A 23,693-nucleotide genomic window follows, 5' to 3' on the forward strand; every position below is an offset into this window, starting at 1 on the left:
TGCAAAATTATTTTTGGGAGCAATGACCTGTAATCTATTGTGCTAACAGAATGCTATGGTTGGATGCACATGAGCATATCTGAACAGCCGGATGAGTGAAATTAAAGGGGCCAAATGGATGCTCGTCAAATTACATACGTGGGCACACAGTGAAAATATGGATCTAAATCCGCCCCCCCCCCCCCCCCCCAAAAAAAAAGAAAAAAAACATTTGTTTCCCCATGACCAGACATGCAGCCAAGTAGTAAAATAATGAGATGGAACTCTCCCTCGAAATCTGTCCACTCCCGCCCCCCCCCAACCAAAATTAATTTCTGGTAATGGACATGCTATGCTGGTATGTGGCTCAGTGGTTGGAAAATCCGTCTGTCCATCCATTTTCTATACCTGCTTCTTCTGTGCAGGGTCGTGGGGGTCTGGAGCCTATCCTGGAAGATACAGTTGTGATTGGAAAGTCACCAGTTTAAATCTCATGGCTGGCAGCGTGAATTCACTGGGGGGGGGGGGGGGGTGCTTTAGCATGGTCTTTATGCCAAGTTACTCCAGGGACCGGTTGACCTTGCTTTCTCGATTCTACCTTGTTTAAGATAAAAGTGACCAAAACATGATGGTTATTTATTAAGCTCTCCTTAGCATTCTAAACTTACAGGGAGCAAGTGCCGTCACAGAGGGATTTTTCTTTATTTACAACCAAAAAAGCGACATCCAACCAGATCGTGTTTCAGTTTCTTCAGCTAAAATTGATTGCAAGCCTCCAAATAGTGACTCAGTAAAAAGTCAGTAGGCTTTGTACTATTACACAGGGTCTTTTAGGCACCAGTGTTTTAAGAGAAAATAACAGTACTTTATTTGCTAACTAAGAAGACAGTAATTATCTCTCTTGGTATAGCATCAGTTTTGGAGTCATGCCGGGTTACCAGGTTCAGATTTAAACAGATACAAATGTCAGCACAGAAAAGTGAGGGTTGCAGGATAATTGCCTTCCTGGAGAGCGGTTCCCATCATTTATTGTCACCAGTCGGTTGGGAACCTCTCAGATGAAACGCTTGACCCGGACAATCCCCAGCACAGTGCCGAACACCGCTTTCAACCGGGACCACAAGCTAAGACTATAGGTAGCAAGTATCAAATCGTACAGTGCTGGGAGTCCTTGGGGAAGAGGTGACGTCTCCTCAAGAGGGACAGACTCTGGGTGACCCAGAGGGACACAGTGACTCAGTGAAATTTAAACAGCACTTAAAAAGTCGGGACATTTAAACTGAACATGGCAGAGCTGGGAGCATTTGTAAAGTTCAGAACGGAGGGCAAAGGCTATCCAGAGGATGTGTACTATGAATTACAACAAAGCGTTTTATATTCTAACTATTCAACTATCCGTGGTGGAAAGCAGGAGGAAGGATGTTAAACATTTCTAAGGAAAGATGCATCGAAAGCGTCTGCAATTACTGGAGATATGGAGGAAAACTGGTGCAAAATGAGGAGCTTTAATGACTAGTATTGTTACCCGGCTATATAGCTGTTATGGTTTCTGATGTTGATGTCATTATTCTTCAGTATGTTTTTTTTTTTTTTTTTTGGGGGGGGGGGGGGGGGGGGGGAGTGTGCTGCAGCTATGATCAGAAGGCTCAAACCCCAGGACCAGCTCTAGGTGAACAATGACGCTGTACCAGATAAGTGGTTGTGAAATACAGACAGATGGATGCGCAAGACAGTAAATTCTAAAGCAAGTGTAATTATAATCGATGCTTTACCGCCTGCAGTGAAGTACAATGTTATGGTTCATGAGCGATACCTTTTATCAAGGAGGATTAAGCAGTCAGACCAGTTACTGGCATATAATTTAGTGTTCGTTAAGGTTATACACATTACTAGACCTTTAATTAAGCAAACAGACTAATGACTGTTACTATTTTAGTATGGGAAGAGAATATAATAACCAAATGATTCTTCTGTAGACAGGTGCTATCATTAGCTTTCTTAGAACAAACTGTTTATGTTTCTGTAATTAATCTAATGTCCCTCAGGTGTGCTCATCATAGCATGTGCGAGATAAATTTAAGCCGTGGCGTCAATTACTGAACGTTCACAGTAACAGACTAGCGGAGCCAATCAGTGGCAATCCATCACGGCGAGGGCCGAGTGGCTATCTGCAATCTCCTTCCCGCCTGCAGGTCTTCCTGCTCTATTTATGGCACCCCCTTGGGTTTTTCCTCTTGTCAGACTGGCTGTGAAGCATCAGAAAAGGACAATTCTGCTCAAGTCCATCTGCCTCTTCATTAATCCTTCATTATATTTGTGGGACATCCTTAAATTTACAGGTTAATTGATTTTATGACTCACTCTTGTGGCATTTTAGATTCTTTTTTTTTCCCCAGTGACTGGGTGTTTGGTGGTAAAATAGAGAACATGGAAATTTCCTGAAAACACACAGCTAACTGTGTGTCACATCTATTCATCACAGCTCCCAACATGAAATCGGTGAAGCTAATAGGCTTTTTCCATGCTGTATCCTTACTACAGAACACACATGGTTAAAGCAAATTACACTTCCCTCTCTAGATGCAGTATCATAGACGTACAATTACAGCACTACACAAAAGCACAAAGGGATGAAAGACTGCCATAAGAACAGATAAGATTTTTGGGGCGGTAAAGCAACACATTACTTTATTTAAAAAGTCAAACCAAATATGGATCCATCATTTCTAATAGCAAAAAATTGTAAAAGAGACTCAAAAAAATCTTTAGAACTCAAAGTAATACACCAAACATATAATCAATGTCTATCACTAGCTACAAACATCTGCCTTTCAGTGCTTGTAGAATATTGTAAGTTAAGAGGATGAAGCATCATTGCACAGGAAAATTTAAAACTAGCTTGTCCAGCACTGTAAACAGAGTTTCCCAGTTGGCTGGAGTTGCAGTGAGCGGACTCTGACTGAGATTAGAAAGTCAGCTGGTTGAACACATAGGGGGAAGGGGGATAGTTGCCATGGCATTTAGGGTGTTTTCTGTGGTTTCTAGGTCTCGGTGTTTTTTTTCTTGCATGTTTTGTTCACAGAACATCTTTTAGTTTCATGCTGAGCACTGAACCACTTGACCTCACCCCAAAAACGGTCTAAGTATACTACAGTATTACTATTTCCTGACTAAATGAAAGTGCTAATTGACAATCTTCCCAGCCCTTCAACCCACACATTCTGTTTTGTTTTAAAAATACTATGTCCCATGGTTTCCTGTTTAATAATCGTAAAGTATTTTCGTTCACCTGATCCAAACATATGATAATGATGATGCTTCTCTTTCCCCCCCATACTTCATTCTCTTAAGCTTGTCTGCTGTGCAGTTCACCTTGCCGCATTCCAGTTGTCTTCCCGTTTTTTTTTCCACCAGACCTTGTTACGGCTTACCACTGAGTTAAGCCGTGCTTCTCCTCTATTTGTTCCACCTGTCATTTCATCCAGCACCATGATCAGCATGTACTAGAAGGCTAATCCTCTATCTTTTTTCTCTGCATGAGCCCGTCTTTGTTATACATTATCCTGATATGAAATAACCAGTTAAAGCTGAACTGGCTTCTTAAATTCTAATGGCTTAAAAGGGATAGCCCTTAAAAAAAAACATTTATTCAATCATCAAAACCATTCAATATTATCATTTAAAATTTGATTTAAAAAAGATGTGAAACTTTTGAAAAAGATCTGCATTTTCTGTATATTATAATCATAAAATTCAGTGATTGTTGTTTGAGGCAAGTTTTGGTAGTAGTTGTTAAGTTGACCAACCTTGGTGTAAACATGGAGAACGGCATCAGTGAGGCCAGTTCTGCCAAATGAAAGGCAGAAGTATAGTGTATAGCAGAGACATGCACAACTCATCCCCCTCTGCACCCCCATAGACTTAAAAATCTTCCCATCCATATAGATATAACAAACTCGAAAGCAGAGAACGAGTCTGATGTGGATGGTCTTCAAGTTAAAAAAAAAAAAAAAAAAAACAGCCCTCATTTCTTTATTAGCACACCTTCTTTCACAGAAAATCAGACAGAGATGTAGATTGGATACTTAAAATCTATGCACAGTCAAATGCACAGAACAGCTGAAGAGGCTGCACAAACAGAACAATAATGGCCCACTAAAAATAACCTTCTAAAGATACTCAACCAAACTACCAGACTTTTCTACGGCAAATTCGTATACAGCTTTATCTTAACTCGTCCGTCCGTCTATCCCTGCCATGAAGCCTGGACTGGCTATCTGGCATACCGGACATTTTCCCAATCAGCTGATGGGTTCGTGGACAGACAAATTTATAATGAGGAAGCATCCATTCATTTTCTATAACCGCTTGTCCTGTTCAGGGTCGCGGGGGGGGGGGGGGGGGGGGGGGGCAGGAATAATGGAGAACTCCCGGCCGCAAGATGTATAACAGAGATCCCCTCACTGAATGAAATCGTAGGTATATACGTGCGGTGGGCCGGTCTGCCATGAAAGACTGCATTGCACCCCGGTCATGATCTTCAGTTTAAAGCTTTCCATTGTCTGTTAGGATCATACATATTAAATTATTGCTCTCAGATAGCATGCATTTTAAAACGCAATCCGCCGTTACAACAATTCATTTTAAAATCCGATCAATATTTATAATATTCAATTTAAGCATTGTTACAAAATGTTTTGGTTAAAAATTTGTAATTCATCAGATATGCAATCCAAAACAAAGGAACGCCTCTTCGCGATTTTGCCAATATCTATTGTATGCAATTTATTGATGTAGTTTAACCCATGCATTTACCCGGTAAATCACTAGTTAAGCTGAAGTTAACTAATACATACACTGAACGAAACTGGCTTAAGGAATTGTCCGCGAATATCCCAATTCCCATTTCATTTTCAGTCTAGACACGCTTAATGTGCCACCGATGCAACTATCGCTAACATAACTTCAAACACAAAGTGCGGACCGTCGCTTAATGTCATTGGCCAAGATACCATCCTAATTTGCATGCGTGCTGCTTACGGACGTGATTGGACAGATGACACGTCAATCAGGAGCGGGGTGTCAGGCTGGGCTTCGAGTGCAGCTGCTGAGTAAGTCATGGTAATGCGAGCAACAGAAAGGAGCGTGCCACGGTGGAGGGAGAAATCTGGCTGATAAAGGCTCAAAATTGACTAATCTCAGCCAAAGGATTTAATTAAACGCCGCCCGAGACATGCGCCTTTCACGGAAACGGTGGACTATTTGCACTATAAGTATTCTCTTGATTTTCTATAAGACAAAAGAGATAACAAGAAGTGAGGAACATCAGGAAACCCAACTCGCAGGGTAACGTTACCTTCTTTAGCTTCTGGTAATGCAGAGAACAGATGATGCCGACACTATTGATATGCATATACAACATCACTGTTGCCGTCTGTAATTTTATTTGTGACCGGTGCTTCTTCTCCAATCTACGTTTTCTTTGTGAAAACTGAAGTTATATAGATAGGTGTAGCCTATTTCAGTGTAGAGTCTTGCAATTGGACCCTGCAAGTGGTCCAGCCCATGGCAATTGTATTGGGATGGATGCTTATTTTCCTTTGTTTGCCCTGAATTTAAAATCAGTTATCACCCCGACAATTGGCCCTTCCGAATCACCCGGGGGAAAGCAAATTTAATGCCATATCCCAGTTTTCTGTCGGTCATAAATAATTTATTGACGGTTTGTGATCATGTTTTTAGTAAAAGGATGCAGTTCAAATGAAGCAGACAGGTTTTTAGGTAGCTGCAAGGTGAAGCGTCAGTGCCGTAATCACAATTTAACCATTATTTTATTAAAGAAGCCTTATTTGTTTCCACCTTCCAAATTGCATTTAAAATGTTTGGTGTAAGAATGATGTAAGCTTTTCAGTGTGTGTGTGTGTGTTTTTTTTTAACTATTGCTCATGGAGCTGAATATTTTTTTTTGCAGCATCCCTATAAGGATTTTTTAGAAATCAAAGTTTTGCAACAGATACGGTATCCTTAAGTGCTTTTAACCAACCAGAGGGCTGTTGACAGACGAATGTAGTCAGTGTAGGGGTGCTTCAGATATTTGTCATTATTCACTATTCAGGAAGGTAAGGATTTGTGGGTGTGCACTGCAAGCTCATGGGATGCTTTTTCAAGGAAGGAATGTAATTTGTGTCCTGTGTGAACATGTCTAGTTTGGAATTACTCTTCTGAACATTTTTTAACTTGCACCGGAAGTGTCAAGCATATCGGAACTGCTTCTTAAATCATATATCTGTATGTTCACTCCCTCTCGCCCACAGCAGTTCCTAAAAAGTTTTCTTGGTCTCTGTTTTGACACCATAAAATTATGTTCACTTTGTAAAGACTGAAAGGAGAATATGTCAAGCTTGATTAGCATAGCAGTGTCTGGAGGGAGACAGACCTTAACGCAACAGAAAGATTTTGCTATAGACCTGTGGTTTTGAGTTTTTTCCCTCCCCCATCACTTCAGACTCTAAGCACACGTTAACTTGTCGGGCAGGACATGGTTTCCTGTTTAACTGACAAGATCGTTTTGGTGCCAGTTCCCATATCTGTTTACCATGTCAATTTTAATCGAAATCTTGATACATTTAAGAATGGAACTGATTATGTGGTTAGAATACTTAGATTAAAAAGCCTGTTATGTATATACCCACAATAAAGGTTTAACATGTAAGGCCTGTACCGTGACGTTTTCGGGCTTTTCAGAGATTACTTGTAATAGGTTACTCATTGAGACAGATCATTTAAGTCACAGTGTTCTCACGCACTGGGTTTTCAAATGCATTGTAAGTATCTTCAGGGAATTTTGTCGTCAGGCTGGGAGAGTAAAGCAGAATTTTGCTTGTCCCTTACATTAGCATTGACTGGCCTTTTAAAACATAATGGATCTGAAGTCAGTGGTATATGTTTCACTTGCTGTGTTGTCATTTATACTCTACACCAAGATTCTTGCAAGAAAAATAGTTTGTTGATGGATTAGTTCTCTTTTGTCATGTTATGGGTGTCTCCGTCCATTTTGCCCTGGCTTTTCTATGTAAAGAATCCAGCCATGGTCATATAACATTTCCTTATTCAGAAGTTTAGGTTTTGTGTGTCTTATAATGAGCAGGAATGAATTGGATTGGTGCATGTCATAATTTATTTGCTAAACCTTGGTGTGTGTGTGTGTGTGGTGAATTGTCTCAGCTTGTGAACAGTGTTACACGCCCACTGTTCTGAATTTCTTGTGGTGTGCTGAATGAGGAACCATAACTTGCTTCATGTAAAAGCCCATGGGTCCTTGCTGCAGTCTTCCCTTTCAACTGACAACTGGGACCAGTCTGACGCAAGATCACAGCTGGGTCACATACTGTATGTCCACCATAGCCAGGCCGCTGAGACACGTTCTAGGGACAAGTTATGACAATATGGCATTTGCTTAGGGATTAACTATTTATGTATTTATTTATTTTATTTTTTTACTTCTCTGTGTTAAATTTTGAATGTAAGTAAATGTTAATTAGTTAGTACATTTCGTTGCCCTGTTATTATGCAGTACAAACTGTTCAAAGTACAAATTGAGGGCAGTTTACATGGTTTCATAATGAATCTGTCTTGAGAATTTTTTTTTTCTTATTCTTGCATGTTTTTTTCCCCTCTGGTGGATGTAAGTTTCTTGTTGCTGCTGCTTCTCTGCATGCCACAATCGCTGTGAGTCGTGACGCTTCTCGTATCGAGGAGAACAGCCCCCTCCCACCTACCATCAACACGCCGGTGCTGCTGGAACACCAGGCTCACCACTATGTGTAACTGGGTCACGTAACAACTGGGGTCCCAGTGAGCAGAGCCATGATCATTAAATGCCAGGAACCGCGGGCTGAACCACGTTTCTCGTTCCGTCCTTCCTCCAAGGTTTCGACCAATGACCTTTCCGGCTTGTAAGGTCAGCGTAAGCTGTTTTGTCTTTTATCCAGAATGTAACATTTCCAACTTGGTTCATGAAGAAGTGAAAGGCTATTACAGCATTTATTTTTTTCGTAAATACGTAAGTCGGAGAAACCAGGCCAGTAATGCTAAGTAACCATGGAATTTTTTGAGGTTTTTTCACCTGATGGTGATGGCTGAATACAGCAGACCCCTTGGTGAAATTTGCATAAATGGACTTGACCTATTTGAACAGAGCGGAATTAGCATTGGGGAAAATAAGGCAACAGGCAGCAGATTTGACATAATTACAGAACCCCATATTTAACTGAACCAAAGTGAGAATGTGCCAGTCTGACTGGAAGTATGTCTGGAAATTTGTAATTATATTTGTGTTCCTTATGCTCACAATTGTAATTGTATGTAAAGAATATTTCTGAAATTGTGGGTGGGATTCAGATTATGATCTATTCCTGTCATTAAATGATTTTTTTCCGAGCCGTGACATAGAAATCTCAATCGTTATTGGTCGTTTTGTCATATATTAATTGACTGAACACCAACGGACAGACATCTTGTAATTTGGCTAAAGCCTGGGATGTTTGTCAGGTTTTTCCACACCAATGACGGAGACTGACACTCATTGTTCGTATTCTTTCACAGTTTAGGGTAATTGTGTTAGCTGGTTAAATCTCTTGGAGGAAATCTTTAATAAATATTATGATGTAGCGATGCAGTGAGCTCCTTCTTCGTCTGACTGGGCTGTGAAGGTGAACCCCGTTCATTGGTGAGCCCTAGCCCTGGGCCCTTTGCTCCCCCCCCACAAACCTGTACTGAATAAGTACCTGGAAGATGGATGAGAGGCTATATACATGTACTGGATGTAGTTTTATTGGTTTTTACTACCAATAGGCTGTAATGTTGCAGCCGTATTTGCATTACCAGTAAGGCCAGCCCATGGGGGTATTAGGTTTCTAGTGATTTACAGGCTTTTTCTTTAATGATACTTCATGCACAAGTTTGTACAAACCCAAGTACACAGGAATACTTTTTTTTTTAATGTCGTATTCTGCTCTCCTAAGAGATGCACACATAGACATGAGTGTGAAGGTTAGGGTTAGAGTGCAGGGTCAGCCATTTTTCCAGTGCCCCCGCTGCAGTTTTTTGGGGTCACGTTCCTTATTCAGATGCCCAGCAGTGATGGGAATTCTCTGCTGGCCACGAGATTCAATCCAGCAACCTTCTGGACAAACACACACACATAGATCCTTAACACAGAGGTGGACACCGCTAGGTAATACTAATGTCTAATGATTTTAGGCTTGTGCAGCAATCATCAGTTACTAATGTTGTCCTCTTAATTCTGTGCAAGGTGCCGTTTATGGTAAGTGCTTGAAAGTCAACACTTATCAGCAAGCACTCTCCGGCATGGAAAAAAACTGCATGTCTCCACAAAAAAATTTTGACCTTGAGAAGGGGTGAAAACTTCAAATATGCTGTTAGCGCCAAGGCTACATGAGTAAAAATGGTGCTGCAGAAGATTGGTAGGTGAGTAGAAACAGCTTCTAGCCAGAAATTACTGATTTGATGCTGGATCTGATTCTACTTTGATCATAAGTTCACGTTGGGTCAGAGGGGTCATTTTTGTGTCATTCATTGTTCCACCAAGAAGATTTAAAAATTTTGAGCTGTCTGAATTTAGTTCCATCGGTCACTTGGTGCCTGGCTCTGTTTTTTTCATCAATATCTTGTTGGCTCTGTCCATCTAAAAGACCTGCTTTTTGAAATCACATGTCTATGACCCAGAGATAAAATAGAACTTGAATGAAGTAAGTTAATCTCTACCAAACACTGCGATGGGTTGGCGCCCTGTCCTGGGTTGTTCCTTGCCTAGCTTGGCTGTGAATATCTGTTTTATGAACACATTTTATCGACGCAAAATGTAAGACTTCCAGTAGTTATAAATTATCATCAATTGAAGAACAATCACATGTTTTTCAAAATATGCCATTCTACTGTTGCCAAATTGGGCTGGTCACACCTACTTACTGTAGCTGATTAATGTACCAGTTTTAGTATGTTTAAGGCCATTAATTTGCAACAAAATTTCAGTGTTTTTCCCTGATGACTGTTTTTTGTTCCAGGATGTAGAGCAGATGAGTGACGCCAAATTGACAGTTAATGATAGTCCTCAACATATACAGACAGATTAGCCTAACCGTCGAACCGTTTGACGCAAAATGGATACATTTAAGCCTCATTTACGGCAGTTGCCTTTAATAGCACAAACCCTTTCCAAAGTTTGCTTTCCATTTCAGATGTAAACTGAATGCCTTTAAAGCATTAAAACCGAATGATAAATAAAATATTCTGTAATTACCTTCTTTTTTTGATAGTTGGTATTGGGAATCCATTTAACATCTTGCAGTCATTAATGTGTGATATTACATGCCAGATGTATCTCAAATGTCACCTCGATCTTTTAATTGCAGTAGGAGAAAGTCTATAATGAATGCACATCAACCAGACCCTGAAACAGTAAGGATAGAAATGTCACCATATGTATCTGATGGATTGAAGTAAAGGTTGACACTGAAAAAGGCTATGATTTTAGCTAATAAAAATGTACAAAAAGTAGGCAACCATTTTAGCATAAAACAAAATGGCTAGAGTGAAGAGACACTTAGCCATGGAGCGACGTATTATAAGTGCTAACAGCAAGACAGCAATTGCTATACCAAGATCTACTTCAAAGTTGATTGAGGGGCCAGGCTACTTCTGCGACCTTCAGATCGAAACGTTGATTGTGAGGAGGATCTATCCTATTTTCATGCAAGCTCATGTCTAAAATGTCATTGTTTTGTGCTGTATGTGTCTGAAGCTCCCCAAGGTGAGGCCTTAAAACTGCCCATATTTTCATATTTTATTATTTTGAGCTTTACTTTCATTTGAACATTTTCGCAAACTGCTGGTTTACGTAAGGCTTCTCCAAACCAAGCATCCTAATTAGGACAATATTGTCAAGTTGTATTACTTTATAATCGAAAATAGATTCAGGAAACCAAACTGCATTTAAAAAAATGACTTATGTTTTCCAAATAATATTGAGCACTAGGTGCAGTGTTTCTCTACGTCTTACATTGTACAAGATGCATGCAAGGTAATTTAATCTTCATTTTCTGGATTTCCCGCAGCTTGGTTTACTCATGTATACAGTCAACCTTTCTGCATCGTGACTTTCGAGTCGCACTTTTGATATATCGCTGGGTCAGGATAAGAAATTAAATGGGAGTTTTTTTGGGAGTATTTAGTTTTGCGAAAGAAGCAGATGATGCACAAAGGCCAGCATACGACACGCTAAATGTTTACTAATTCATAAATGCATGAAATATATGGACGGTGCTCTTTTGGAAGACGCTGAGCGTGTTTAACGCAGCCTCTCAATGTGATTTTGTAGTGATCTCTATATCCCACAGTTATATTTGTGTCTCGTGTTTCTCGTATCTTTTCGCTTCACTTTTCTCTGCTCACCAAGGAAAACAAAACATTTTATGTGGTTTTTCCACAGATCGCGGGGAGCCTGAGCTCCTAACCCCCACAGTGTAGAAGGGTCAACTGTGTGACGTATGTTTACACGTTTATCATATCTTATATCCATCTTCCAAATGATTACACCATGTGGTGGACTGCAGCCTACCTCAGGCAGCATGGGGTACAAGACACTTCAGTGTGTCTCACTTAGAAATGTTTTGCATCCTGCGCCTCAAGGACCCCCAAATCGTCCGTGTTTTTGTTCCCGGTAGCAAAAATAAGGACGGTCTGGCAGAGAGCTGGGGGGGAGCAAAAACATGGACCATTTGGGGGTTTCTGCGGACCAGGTGTAGAAATGTTGCTTTAGTGATGACAGTTTACCTAACTGCATGTCTTTGGACTGCTGGAGGAATCTGGAGAGCCTGGAGGAAAATTTAGTATCTGTACTGATTCTCAGAGAGGGATTGCAACTTTGTTTGTCGATTCCTCATAGACATGTGTAGTAAAATGCCATGTGAAGCCTCATGTACTCACAGGACGTTTACACCCAGGGAGGGCTTTTCCCTATTAAAACTGCTGGTTTTGGAGGTCTTTCTGGAAGGCCAAGCATCTGTCGTCTCTTCTGGACTTTTGATGCCCTTGGGTGTAATGTCTCTTTAGGTGTCAGTTGTCGGCAAGTGGCCAGTGGGTACTTCTTTGCAAGAAATCCACTTCTGGGAGAGTAAGAGAGATCCATCTGTAGATACGACACTTGGTGGTCCAGGGCAGCTTTAACGAGCACAAGCTGCAGTCAGCCCATGTCTTAATAGTGTGTCGGCTCCCTTTCTCCAACTCTCCCACAAGGGGAAATTGGTCCATCGCTGTCCACCTGTGTGGAATTGTATTTTTATATATATATATATATATATATATATATTATATAAAAATGTGTGTATAAACATTCACACATTTTTATGTGTGTATATATAGCAGCAAGGTATATAAAATGTGCACAAACCACCATATAGTGCAAAGACAGTACACATAGTGCAGACGAGTAAACACAGTACAAGCAAATTCAAAAAGTGAATGGTATATGAGAGTCTTGAAAAGGAATATAAAGGAATGACCCTGCCCTCTTTAAAGGAAAATCAAGACCTCTTGATTTCACTGCAGGGTCCTCGAAGAAAGATCAGTACTCCATTGTAATACTCTTACGAGGACGGTACATATACAGATAAGTTTTATTTGTCACACGGTGTACATGTGTTCTGTGATGCCGTTTCTGCCATCTTGATGGGGTGTGCTCAGAAGAGAAAATGTCTCATAAAGAAATGGCATGAAAAATAAATTAAGAATAAAAAAAAAATAAAAATAAGAAATTTAAGCAGAATCCATAAGAATATAAGGAAGCTCTTATGTCGATACATAAATGATAAGTAAAGGGATACTATAATTGCGTTTTGTTACAGTGAGTATGTTTGTATTGTTGTTAAGTTATGGTAATAATGTCTATATCCTAGAACGCTAATGCTAAGTATTTAAGATTCCACCCCATTTTCGTCTGTTATCTAGAGTGGCTCTCCTCTCTGCATTTTCTACCTAATCTCTACACTATAAATGAAGTTCACCTTTTGTCAGCCTTAAGAAGCCATCCATCCATCTTCTAGCCACTTATCCTGGACAGGGTCGCGGGACCTTAGGAATCCATTCCGAGGGTATTATGTTCACAAGCAGAGCATTTAGGTACTTCAGAACTTAACAATTAACTCGTTTCCTTGGACTCCTGTACTGTGTTGATAATACATTTTTTTTGTTGCATTGCTGTTGTAGGACAGCAGAGCCCTGTTTTGCATCGTATATACTTGAACCCTCTCTTGCAGCATACATGCTTTGTGCTTGCTGTTCTACAAAATTATGTTGTTTCTTTCTCTTGGTAGGGTTGTGTATCATTCTGTGGTAAATTAAATTTCTTTGTACTGCAGTCCTGTGCACTGGGCTGACAGCTGCCTTAGCTGTGCGACTATGAAGTTTTCATAATAAAACATTGCAGTGATTTCCAAATACGTCACAATGGTCTATGAGAGGGGTGGCCAATCTTACCCAGAAAGGGCAGCTGTGTGTGCAGGTTTTCGCTCCGACTCCCTAATTAGATTATTAATTAGAGGACTGATTGGCTGAAGAGTCCTCACACCTGGGTGGGTACAGCTGACATACAGGTTACCCCAAAAACCCGCAAACACACCTGCCCTTTGTGGATAAAATTGGCCACTCCTGCTCTATGAGAAGCCCATTGGTTTAATGGGACGGAATGTGGATCAGATTAGATTCCTTTAGATTACATTCCTTTATTGTCATTGTACAGAGAACAGAATTTTTTTTGCAGCAGTCCCAACAGTGCATTCACATATAACAAATAATTAAAAATATAAACTGAGGTATAATTAGAGTGCAGCGTAGAAGAAAAAATTTGCATATGAACAGTGTTGGACATAAAGCACAACATAACACCATTAACCCTGTATGGACATGAAACAGCATAAATAGATGAGCTGTTGTACCGAGGGTGCTACCTGATATTGATATTAATATTGATATCGATAGGTGAGCAATTTGGGTGGTGATGTTGCGGATTAACCCGGGGAATCGTATGCTGAGCATTTTTCAGCCTATTTCTACCCATGCGCTCTGTCCATGATCATTTTAGTGATACAAAATATGTGTCTGTGCTTTACTTCTGTAACCCTGTGGAGTGTCGATCTGTAGATGAGGAACCACAGACCGTACCCGGTCCTAGTGGGGAAACCAGTTGCATTTTCATGACCCCCTGTGGGTACTTTAAACTGTGGGATGCATTCGTGTTTCGCAAGCAGGAAGAAGTTCTCCTGTTTTTCTCACAATGCAGATATTTGCAGCTATACCTGTTTGTTCCTTCAGCTGTGGGCGCCATCTCTTACCATTCGACGTATTGCATGACCGGGACTTATCTAAAATGGCTAAGAGCTATCGTGCAATTGATTCTACAAATCAAACGAAACAGGAGCAATCTTTTTAGAGACTTTCAAAAACTAAAGTGAGTGTCGGACGTGGATCGGTCACATATGGCTGATACCTAATCCGTTAAATATGTCTGGATCAGTGGTGATAACGATCCGAATATCGGATTGGTGCGTCTCTGAGAATATCGCTGACTACTTTTTGAAACTTGACTAGATGTCAGTAAAGACACTAACTATTAAAGAGGCGAATGATTGAATGATTTTTTTTTTTGTGTGTTCTAGATCCATATGGCCGCAACAACTTCATATGGCAAAATAATCATGTCTATATATCCAATGCTTCATTTTTTTGAGTGTATATTTGCGTCTTTTTGCCTCCTCAGAGATATTTTTTTAAGCACTTCAAGACTGATGCGCAACGCTTCCGAGGGGACGTTTGCTAAGGCCCCGTATTTTCAGCATTCAGTAACTGGGTGGAGGCTGAATTCCGCGCTGGTGATGACTATTAGGTAAGCGGACAGTGCGTCTTTGTTCCTTTTTGTTGACGGAAAAATAGCTAATTATCTATGAGTCAATTGAGTGATATAATTAAGTGTTAATGATTTCAGCATCGCCACATTTTCAGTGAGCAGTACGAACGTGATTTTTTTAAGTGTGAGACTTTCTGAGACGTACCTGAATTACTTTTGAGCAGAAAAGTAAAACGACACCGTGTTCTGAAGTTATCGATGCTCTTCTCTAATGGTTTTTTTAAAAATGCCAACACGTTGTGTTATTAACTGAGGAGCTCATGGTGCATGAAAACTGCTCAGAACTGAAAACGTGTGGGCGGAACACTGCCTCGATCCATCTTTCGAAGTAGGTGAGGCTTAGCCTGTCACAATTAAATGGGGGGGGGGGGGGGGGGAACGACGTTGAGGTTTTGCTGCATGTCATTGTGAATCACGACTGCATTTGGATTCACGGATTCTGCATCAGAATAGTATAATCCAGGAGCATGTTAACTATGCAAATTTACAAGCACCACGTTGTCCTACAAAACCACATATACATTTTGGTTGACATGACTAAAGCTTACTACCTTAGGTTCAAAGCACCCTGTGCATATCAGGTATGTGTGAGGATTTATGTATGCATATATAAAGTTCCTCGCCTGGTTTAGTCATAACCAAGAAGAAATTAACTATAGATAAATTACTAATGTCATAAAAAATGAATTAATGGTGAGAATAAGGTCAGGAGACAGTTAAAGTGCCAAATTCTCCTTCTTGGAAGAATCTTTCGCAACCTGTTGTTTAATTAACGTCGTAGACACCCTGGGCTTTTTTCCGGGGTTTCACTGAAAAACCACAAGCATTTCTTGTCCGCACAGGATATGTGATTTCTTTGTGTCTGAAAAAATGAAACTGTCTTTTTTTGTACAGATGAATAGCGTCTTTACATTTTTTTCCCAGGTGGTACTTTACGTGTATTTTAGTTAATATTCCCGGTCAATATTTAGCATTTGGGTTTTATTGGTTCTGTTCTTTTTGGATTTACCGAATTTCTTCCTTTTCCGCCGAAATGCTTTAAGTCAACAAGGTCATGAATGCGAGTCATTCTAGTGAGCTGCTAATCAAATTTCTTCCCACAAGGAAAGAGATACTTCACTTTCTGGATGCCGAGCGAGACGTTTCCGTGGTGAAGAGCAATTTCAAGCCCGGCGACATCATCCACTACGTGCTGGACCGACGCAGGACCCTCAACATCTCTCAGACGCTGCACAGCTTACTCCCTGACACATCGCCGATGAAGAACAGGCGCTTCAAAACATGTGCTGTAGTTGGAAACTCTGGTATTTTGCTCAACAGTGGATGCGGAAAGGAAATCGACAGCAATGATTTTGTTATAAGGTGATATATTCAGCAGGCGTAGCTTTTGAGCATGAAAAGAGAGCAATTGGCCACTTCTCTTTTAGCTCTTGACTTTATCATGCTAGTTTAGATCTTCACGGCGCATAAATGTTTTTTTTCTGCAAAGAAATACATAAAAGCGGCCAATTCTGATGTCCTAATTACTGTGGCGTTGCCATGGTGATATTTAATTACGAGAATATAACCCTCTGTGCTTTTTAATGAGTATCATTGTTATGAGAGAGAGGGAGAAGAGCCCTCGCTAAGGTACGATTTAACTCATCTCCACCGTTCATGTTCACTCAGGTGCAACTTGGCGCCACTTGCAAACTTCTCAGAAGACGTGGGGCTGAGGTCCGACTTCACCACCATGAACCCCTCGGTCATCCAGAGGGCGTTTGGCGGCCTCCGCAACGAGAGCGACCGGGAGAGGTTCGTGCAACGGCTGATCATGCTCAACGATAGCATTCTCTGGATCCCGGCTTTCATGGTGAAGGGGGGCGAGAAGCACGTCGAGGGTGTCAATGAGCTCATCTTGAATCGGAAACTCCTGCTGAGGACGGCCTATCCATCGCTGAGACTCATCCATGCCGTGAGAGGGTCAGTATTTGCGTAACAGTCATGCATTTATGTGTGGCTTGACAGAGATTAGTAAGTACCCTCTCGGTTTTGGTAATAACTGGCACGATATGATGCTTGGTACCTTTATTTGAGGGCTCTGAAGTATCATTAAAACCTGCCTCTGAAAGGGTGTGTGAAAAGAATGAATTTACTGGAATAGCACGCAATAGTATAAGGAAATTCAGAAGATACTGGTGCAAATAAATGCTTAGAGGTGGCTTTTGGGCACCAAAAGAGAGAAATAAATCAAACATCTATTTAAACATGAGTACTGATCAAAGAAAAAGTAGCTTTGGGAAAAGTGAACGCCACATTTATGTTTGCACCATACTTCAGGATAATTATACTGGCATTACTACACACTCTACCATTTAGCCTTAGATTTAGCCAGAGAAAACATTAAGTTGAAGCAAATATCACATACTTAGCCTGCCTTGTGTGCTTAGAAGGCGAGATAATTTGGTAAACGTCTTTGCTTTATAAAGGACAGGGAAAGTTATAAAAATGCATGAAATGCCAAGTGGAGGCGTGCTGTCCATTCTCAGGGTCCAGGGACGCAGATGATACCCTGAGGATGTCTGTGATTTTCGTGACTCTTTTGATAAATACTCCAAAAGGTGGATTTTGTCTTTCCTAGAGATGAGCAGCTGAGGTCACAGGGGATGGGGGCCATTGTGATTGTTTTTTGGAGACCTCATGCTGTGCTCCTTCATGACGGGGTCGTCCCTTAACCGCACAGGACCTGAAAATTGTGCACGAACCACGACGTGGCGTATGGCGGCCAGACGGCCGTCGCGCCGAAGGAAGAGGAGCAACTAGACAGCTGCATGAATTCTAAAAAAGTTCAGCAGTCCAACTTGGCATCACCGTTCATTTCAAGGTCACCCTCTGCTTGGCTGTAGCTGTTAATGAGGGTTTGCCGTGATGCCTAGCAAATGAACATATACTTATTGTTAGCCTAGCATGCTGCAGTGTTATCTAATACTGTCCATTTTCTTTATTCATGCTTTATTCTTTATTTAGAAAGTGCAATCCTGGCATTTTGTATGAGGCAGTAAAAAGAAAAATAATCCTTCATAATAATAAAATATTTAGCATTTATTCACCTGAGCATTGTACAGGTTTTGAGTGACAATCAGAAGTACACTACAGTAGAGAAACTGAGGACATAAACGTACAAAACTTAATGGATGCTGCTCAGAAGGGCCTTTTTGCTCTTTGTTTACGATCCATGTGTAGGTTGAATGCTAACGGCAAATCTCTTTATGTGGGCTTCTTCCGGCTGTGCTTCAGATTTAGCAATGTGGTGTGTGTTATCCTGCCTCTACATGTGTAAACATCCAGCCACATCAAGGCAAACGACAGACACACTATAGATGAGATTCTTCTGCAGCAAAACAGCGTATTTTTAGCATGGCGGGGTGTCTGACTTGCTGCTCAGTGCAGCACCCTGCACCTGCAGCAGCGTGGGTTTGAGGAACCTCCATCCATCCATCCATTTTCCAAACCGCTTATCCTACTGGGTTGCGGGGGGTCCGGAGCCTATCCCAGAAGCAATGGGCACGAGGCAGGGAACAACCCAGGATGGGGGGCCAGCCCATCGCAGGGTTTGAGGAACCTGTCCAGGTCAAAGTGAAACCAAAAGTTAGCCAGGGTGTATTGTACAGATCTGATTAGATCAATGAAGATAAAATAATTCAGGGTTGACAATCAGGGGCTGTGCACATTTTTTTTTCCTGATTTTGGTTGGTCAGCATTAATCACTTTTTTTTCTGTGACTCCCAAGATGCACCTCTCTAATGCAATGATATCGGAAGTAGCTACATGTAGTCTGGTTTAAGTTCCTTTTCTCGTCACATAAACGTGTCTGTAAGGAATTAATAATTAGGGACACATTGCAGTCAGGATTGGCCCATTTCAGCCTCATAGAAGGTGCAGCGGCATAAAGGTCAATCAGTCCAAACCGTCACTGAAGGGGATTCAGCTGCTTACAGACTATGAGGCTTCATATACGCTGAACAAGAAACAATGTATATATGTGGCTGAAAACTTTCTGCAACCTATAGGAGTTCAATAAAGATTCTCAAACATTGCTCTCTAATTCTGATGAAATATACAAACACTGTAGATATCTACACCATATAATGGCCATCCCTTCACTTTCGAGAGGGTTAGGGACAGAATATCCTTGCAAATGTGAAGATTTGCAAATAATACTTGGGTCCATTATTAAAAATAAATGGCAACTGAAAAGATAACGAGAGAAATGCGAGATTCTACGGTCGCAAAGACAGCTAACACATTAGTGAGGCTGGGTGCCGAAGATGGTCCTAAGCCAAGATGCGTAGGTTTTTTTTAATATCAAAAATAACTTGATTATGAAGATATAGTATGCACTTCGGCCTACAATAACAAGTATTGAATAAGACTAATATCTATATGTTATCTGATTATATGTAATATCCAGATCATTTTCAGTGGGCCAGTTGTTTACATATTTTTGTCTTGCGCATCATCCAAAAATATCCTTATTTAATTTTTCACAACCAACTGATGAATAACTGAAATCTAGAGGGGCAACTGTGTTATTAAATATTCATTTTAATTATTTCCTTAATGCTCAATAAATGGCCTCCATACTCTTAAAAAATCTTTATCTATCGCAGGAAATAATGCGGCAAAAGGATGTTTTTCCAGGCTTCTGTCTGATGCGGGTTTCTACACTGCTATAGACTCAGGGTTAGCAGTGTGACATTGCTATGATTTATGGCTAAATGGCTTTAAGAAGTATCGTTTTTTATACAGATGGTTTTTATTTATGATGCAATGCTGCGTTTGTTGCAGAATTATGGCAGAAGCTGTGTTCATTTTCTTAAATTATTTATATAGTCTCTATATTTAAGCCGGCACAGTGGTGAATTGGTGTTTCTAAAATTACCCTTAGCATATTACCCGCAGTGGAAATCTGTAGGTTGGCATCCCGTGCAGTGTGTGACCTGCCCAGTGCCCTGTGCTTCCTGTGGTAAGCTCTCGGCTGGCTGCAAACAGACACTGCACTTGTTGTTAACAGTAAGTATTGTCTGTAATAGTATTCAACTCAATAGATGCATCTCCAAACAAATTTGTCTTGTATTGTCATAGAAAAAAACCTTAAAACCACAGTTTTGTATAAAATATGGGGAGTGTTGTGTCTTAGTGTGTTAGGATACTGTACCCATGATTTGAGAGTCATTGGTCAGTTAAAATCCTGTGGTCGGCAGAGTGATGTCACTGTCAGGCCCCTGAGCAAGGTGCTTAACCCCAGTTGCTCTAGCGATTGTCTGCTTTCTCAACTGCACATTTCATTGGAATAAAGAATCTACCAATTAAGTGTAATATAAATACACTTTAAAGGGAAGCGTTAGACTACTGACAAATTGTAGGTCATCTGTTATGGGATAGAAGGCAGGAACAAAAATACAATTTTGGACCATTTGTACTGAGGGAAAACGTGTGGAGCGATTTTATTACATGCGGCCCGTTGCCCGTTACTTTGGCTGCCGTGGCCAGTGATGCGCTTTTGCCTCATTTCTGCCCTCTAGAGGACTGTAAGCTGTTCTTTGGACTTCTGCTGAACAGGTTTGTCATTAAAGCATCTGTGCCCTTTTTCAGGCTCAGACTTATTTTTTAAAATATCCACTGTCTGTACTGATAATTAGTAAAATGCCATTTGCGCAAAGTCAAGGTACACTCTCTGACTTCTTCCTGCAAGATTTTATTACTTTCCTGTTTTTCGGAAAATGAATTACAAAAACAGACTCTCTCTAAAAATAGTCCAAGTAAAATATGTCTGTACTCTAGATTATTAGTGGGTTTATTTTTACCCCTCAGATGACTTATTTTCTGATGTTTTCATGTGTTGCCATAGCAGCCAGCCATTCAATTTCTTTAATCAAATGTACATGTGTTTCAGCTTTCAGCTTTAAAAGTAAGAACCCGAGACATTTAGCTCTAATGTGCAGATATGATCGATTGCTTTAACCTAAACCTCAAGCAAGGTGGGGGGGGGTGTTAGCACATTGTTTGGGGTCCCCCACATATCCCCTACATTGACCCACCAGGAAAATGTCCAGTGTGCCGCACGGTCAACCTTAGCCCTGCATGTACTTGCTAAAAAGTGGATGGATGGATGGATGGATGGATGGATGGAGATAGTAGATTGTTTAATACAACATTGTTTTTTTTTTGTATTCATCATGGGCTTCTTTTTTAATTCAGCATGTGCTCTATGTGGCTGTATAGAGTTTGGTCACTGAACCTGTGACAGGAAGGTCACCAGTTCAAATCCCATGGTCAGTAGAATGGTTACATCTCCACTGGGCCTTTTAACAAGACTCTTAACCCCGACAAACACTCCAGGGGTGCCAGATAAATGTTTGACCCTGCACTCTGACCCTAAACCTCTTTGTCACTGTCTCAAAGGAGAGCATGATGGGATATATGAGAACTAAAGAATTCTTATGCATCTGTATCATTTCATTCATTGAAAACTGTAACTAAATCTCACCTCTTATGTTTTCCAGCTACTGGCTGACAAACAAAGTGAATATCAAACGTCCCAGCACTGGATTGTTGATGTACACCTTGGCAACGCGGTTCTGCAATGAAATTCACCTTTATGGATTCTGGCCTTTTCCTAAAGACTCCAGTGGAAATCCAGTGAAGTACCATTACTACGACAAGCTAAAGTATCGATACTTCTCCAATGCAGGTCCACACCGGATGCCACTGGAGTTTAAGACATTGAAATTTTTGCACGACAAAGGTGCCCTGAAACTGACAACGTCAAAATGCACACAGCCTTGAACTCTGAACTGCTCTGGGTAGTGATGCCATCAGACACTTAAGGGAACTCGATGACTTCTGCTCAGTGTTGTTTAGTCTGCAAAGATGGAGTATAAACAAAAGGAGCCTGCTTTTACAGCATAGTTCGTCAATTCGATTACTGTATTTACAAATGTAGCTTTTTGTTTTTTGAGTGTGCCTTGTTCGAACAGGCAAAACGCAAAGAATGTGTTATTTTAAGAAACAAAATTGTGGAAAATCTTTCGAATGTTTCTTTTTAGGGAGTTGTAAATAAATATATCTGTTAATTGTTTAGGGATAGTTGCAAAATTTCACATTGCCTACTGAAAGAAGGAACTCGACCCGGGGCTTTGTGTGCGATGTTAAAAGAATGAAGGCACTTAAGATATGATCAATTGTTAATACATTTTTGGAAAAGTATTAGATTTACGTAATTGAGGAGTTACTGTCTTAAATATTGATTCCAAAGATACTACCTTTAATTTCTCTAGGAGTTTGTAATGTGTAATTTTCAGGCTGTATTCTTTTGGTAATTAGAGGCCTCAGGGCAAATTTATTTTTGTATGTCTAAATGGGAGGTAACTGGTGAGTCCCAATTGTGCAGTTTGCAGCTATAATTTATTGTATTTCTTGGATTTCATTAGACATTTTTAGTTGGTGTTTTTTTTTTTATCCTGGATGTAAAAGCTTGCAGAATGTAATGCATCTACTACCACTGGAGTAAACTTCCTTGTGAAGCAACAGAAAAAGCAGAAGAAATGATGATTTAGTCAAATTTCAGATACTCTTCTTATCTTGCTCTGAATGCATAACTGGTTAACTGACCTTTCCAAACTCTCTGAGGCTGATTAAAAAAAATCATTCAGGCTCAGCATAACTTTAAAATGAAAAACCATACAATGGATAAAACTTTATTAGGCAATTATTGTACACATGGGTTTGTGTGTAGATATACATATGTACATTATATATGGATAATGTAACTGTCAAGAAGTTACCTATTGTAATACATGATTCAGGAGGTCAGTCTGTTATTATATGGTTAACAATAAAAAAATAATCGCAATCACTTACACTAAAAACATCCAGGAATGAAATGGAACAAATACTCTTGAGACCATGGCTTGAACTGTTTTATTCAGTTTAAATTACTTGTGTTAAAAAACAACTTCTACAAAGTACTGCTGTAGAATTTTTTTATACCCATTCAGACGTTATGAATGAAAAAATGTATATAGCTGTTTTAACATTGCTATAACTCTAGGAGTTTGTGTGCTTTCCCTTTTGTATTCATTCATCTGTAATTTGGAGGATAGTTTTGATGTTCTGTAAATAATACTTGTATTTGGATACAAACTAAGGTGCTTGAATGTGGTAGATTTTGAATCCTTTTTGGAAATTTTGATACCAGTTGTTTTGCAATATTTACAGCTTTAAATTTGGTTTCACATTTTTGTAAAATGTCTTTCCTATGTATGTGAAATGCATTTTAGCATCTAAATTAAACGGTGTCGTTTACAACATTGCAGTTTTCTGGAGTTTGATTATCTGATTTAGCTGGCATCACTTGTTAATTGGCTACTAAAGTTCAAAATTTGCCTATTTAAAACACTTTTATCCAAAGTGACTTAACCCCAGCTGATCCTCACATTTTCAAACCCCGGTGGTCTGCTAGCTATGAGATTTGAACTGGTAACTTTCTAATCACAAGCACAGTCCTAACCCACAGAGCCACACACAAGTGTTCTCTGCCTATGCAAAATTTTCAATAATGAAATGTCATTCATGTCAAATTTTCATTGTCATCCGCATAGTTAAATTGTGATTTATTATTGGTAATGTCTAGGTTAACTTTCTAAATAAGATAGTCGGTCAGTGTTCTAGATAGGTCATCTCTGAGATCAAC

The 23,693-nt window shown here is 40.1% G+C and overlaps 1 protein-coding gene across 7 annotated transcripts; it reads left to right on the forward strand.

Moving 5' to 3' along the window:
- The first annotated feature begins 5,075 nt into the window (after positions 1 to 5,075).
- st8sia4 (ST8 alpha-N-acetyl-neuraminide alpha-2,8-sialyltransferase 4) lies at positions 5,076 to 23,310 on the forward strand. Of its 7 annotated transcripts, none has more exons than XM_049020047.1 (6): positions 5,225 to 5,325; positions 9,293 to 9,468; positions 14,813 to 14,938; positions 16,064 to 16,321; positions 16,628 to 16,921; positions 21,505 to 23,310. In XM_049020047.1, the coding sequence occupies exons 2-6, from the start codon at positions 9,446 to 9,448 to the stop codon at positions 21,785 to 21,787; spliced, it is 984 nt and encodes a 327-aa protein (XP_048876004.1). In that variant the 5' UTR covers positions 5,225 to 5,325; positions 9,293 to 9,445; the 3' UTR covers positions 21,788 to 23,310. The 7 variants fall into 7 exon arrangements, with proteins under 7 accessions (XP_048876002.1, XP_048876006.1, XP_048876004.1 ...); XM_049020046.1 differs by lacking the exon at positions 5,225 to 5,325 and adding an exon at positions 7,470 to 7,939; XM_049020045.1 differs by lacking the exon at positions 9,293 to 9,468 and having other exon boundaries at positions 5,076 to 5,325.
- The last annotated feature ends 383 nt before the right edge of the window (positions 23,311 to 23,693 follow it).

Source organism: Brienomyrus brachyistius, chromosome 7 (assembly GCF_023856365.1).
Source record: "Brienomyrus brachyistius isolate T26 chromosome 7, BBRACH_0.4, whole genome shotgun sequence".
Lineage (NCBI taxonomy): Eukaryota > Metazoa > Chordata > Actinopteri > Osteoglossiformes > Mormyridae > Brienomyrus > Brienomyrus brachyistius.

What these genes read in the sequence shown, in the direction of transcription:
- st8sia4 (XM_049020042.1), top strand. Translation starts at nt 14,112, where the DNA reads ATGCGCTCTGTCCATGATCATTTTAGTGATACAAAATATGTGTCTGTG. An exon ending in AGAGACTTTCAAAAACTAAA is followed by an intron (nt 14,504 to 14,812) that starts GTGAGTGTCGGA and finishes TTGCCTCCTCAG; the next exon opens with AGATATTTTTTTAAGCACTT. An exon ending in AGCAATGATTTTGTTATAAG is followed by an intron (nt 16,322 to 16,627) that starts GTGATATATTCA and finishes ATGTTCACTCAG; the next exon opens with GTGCAACTTGGCGCCACTTG.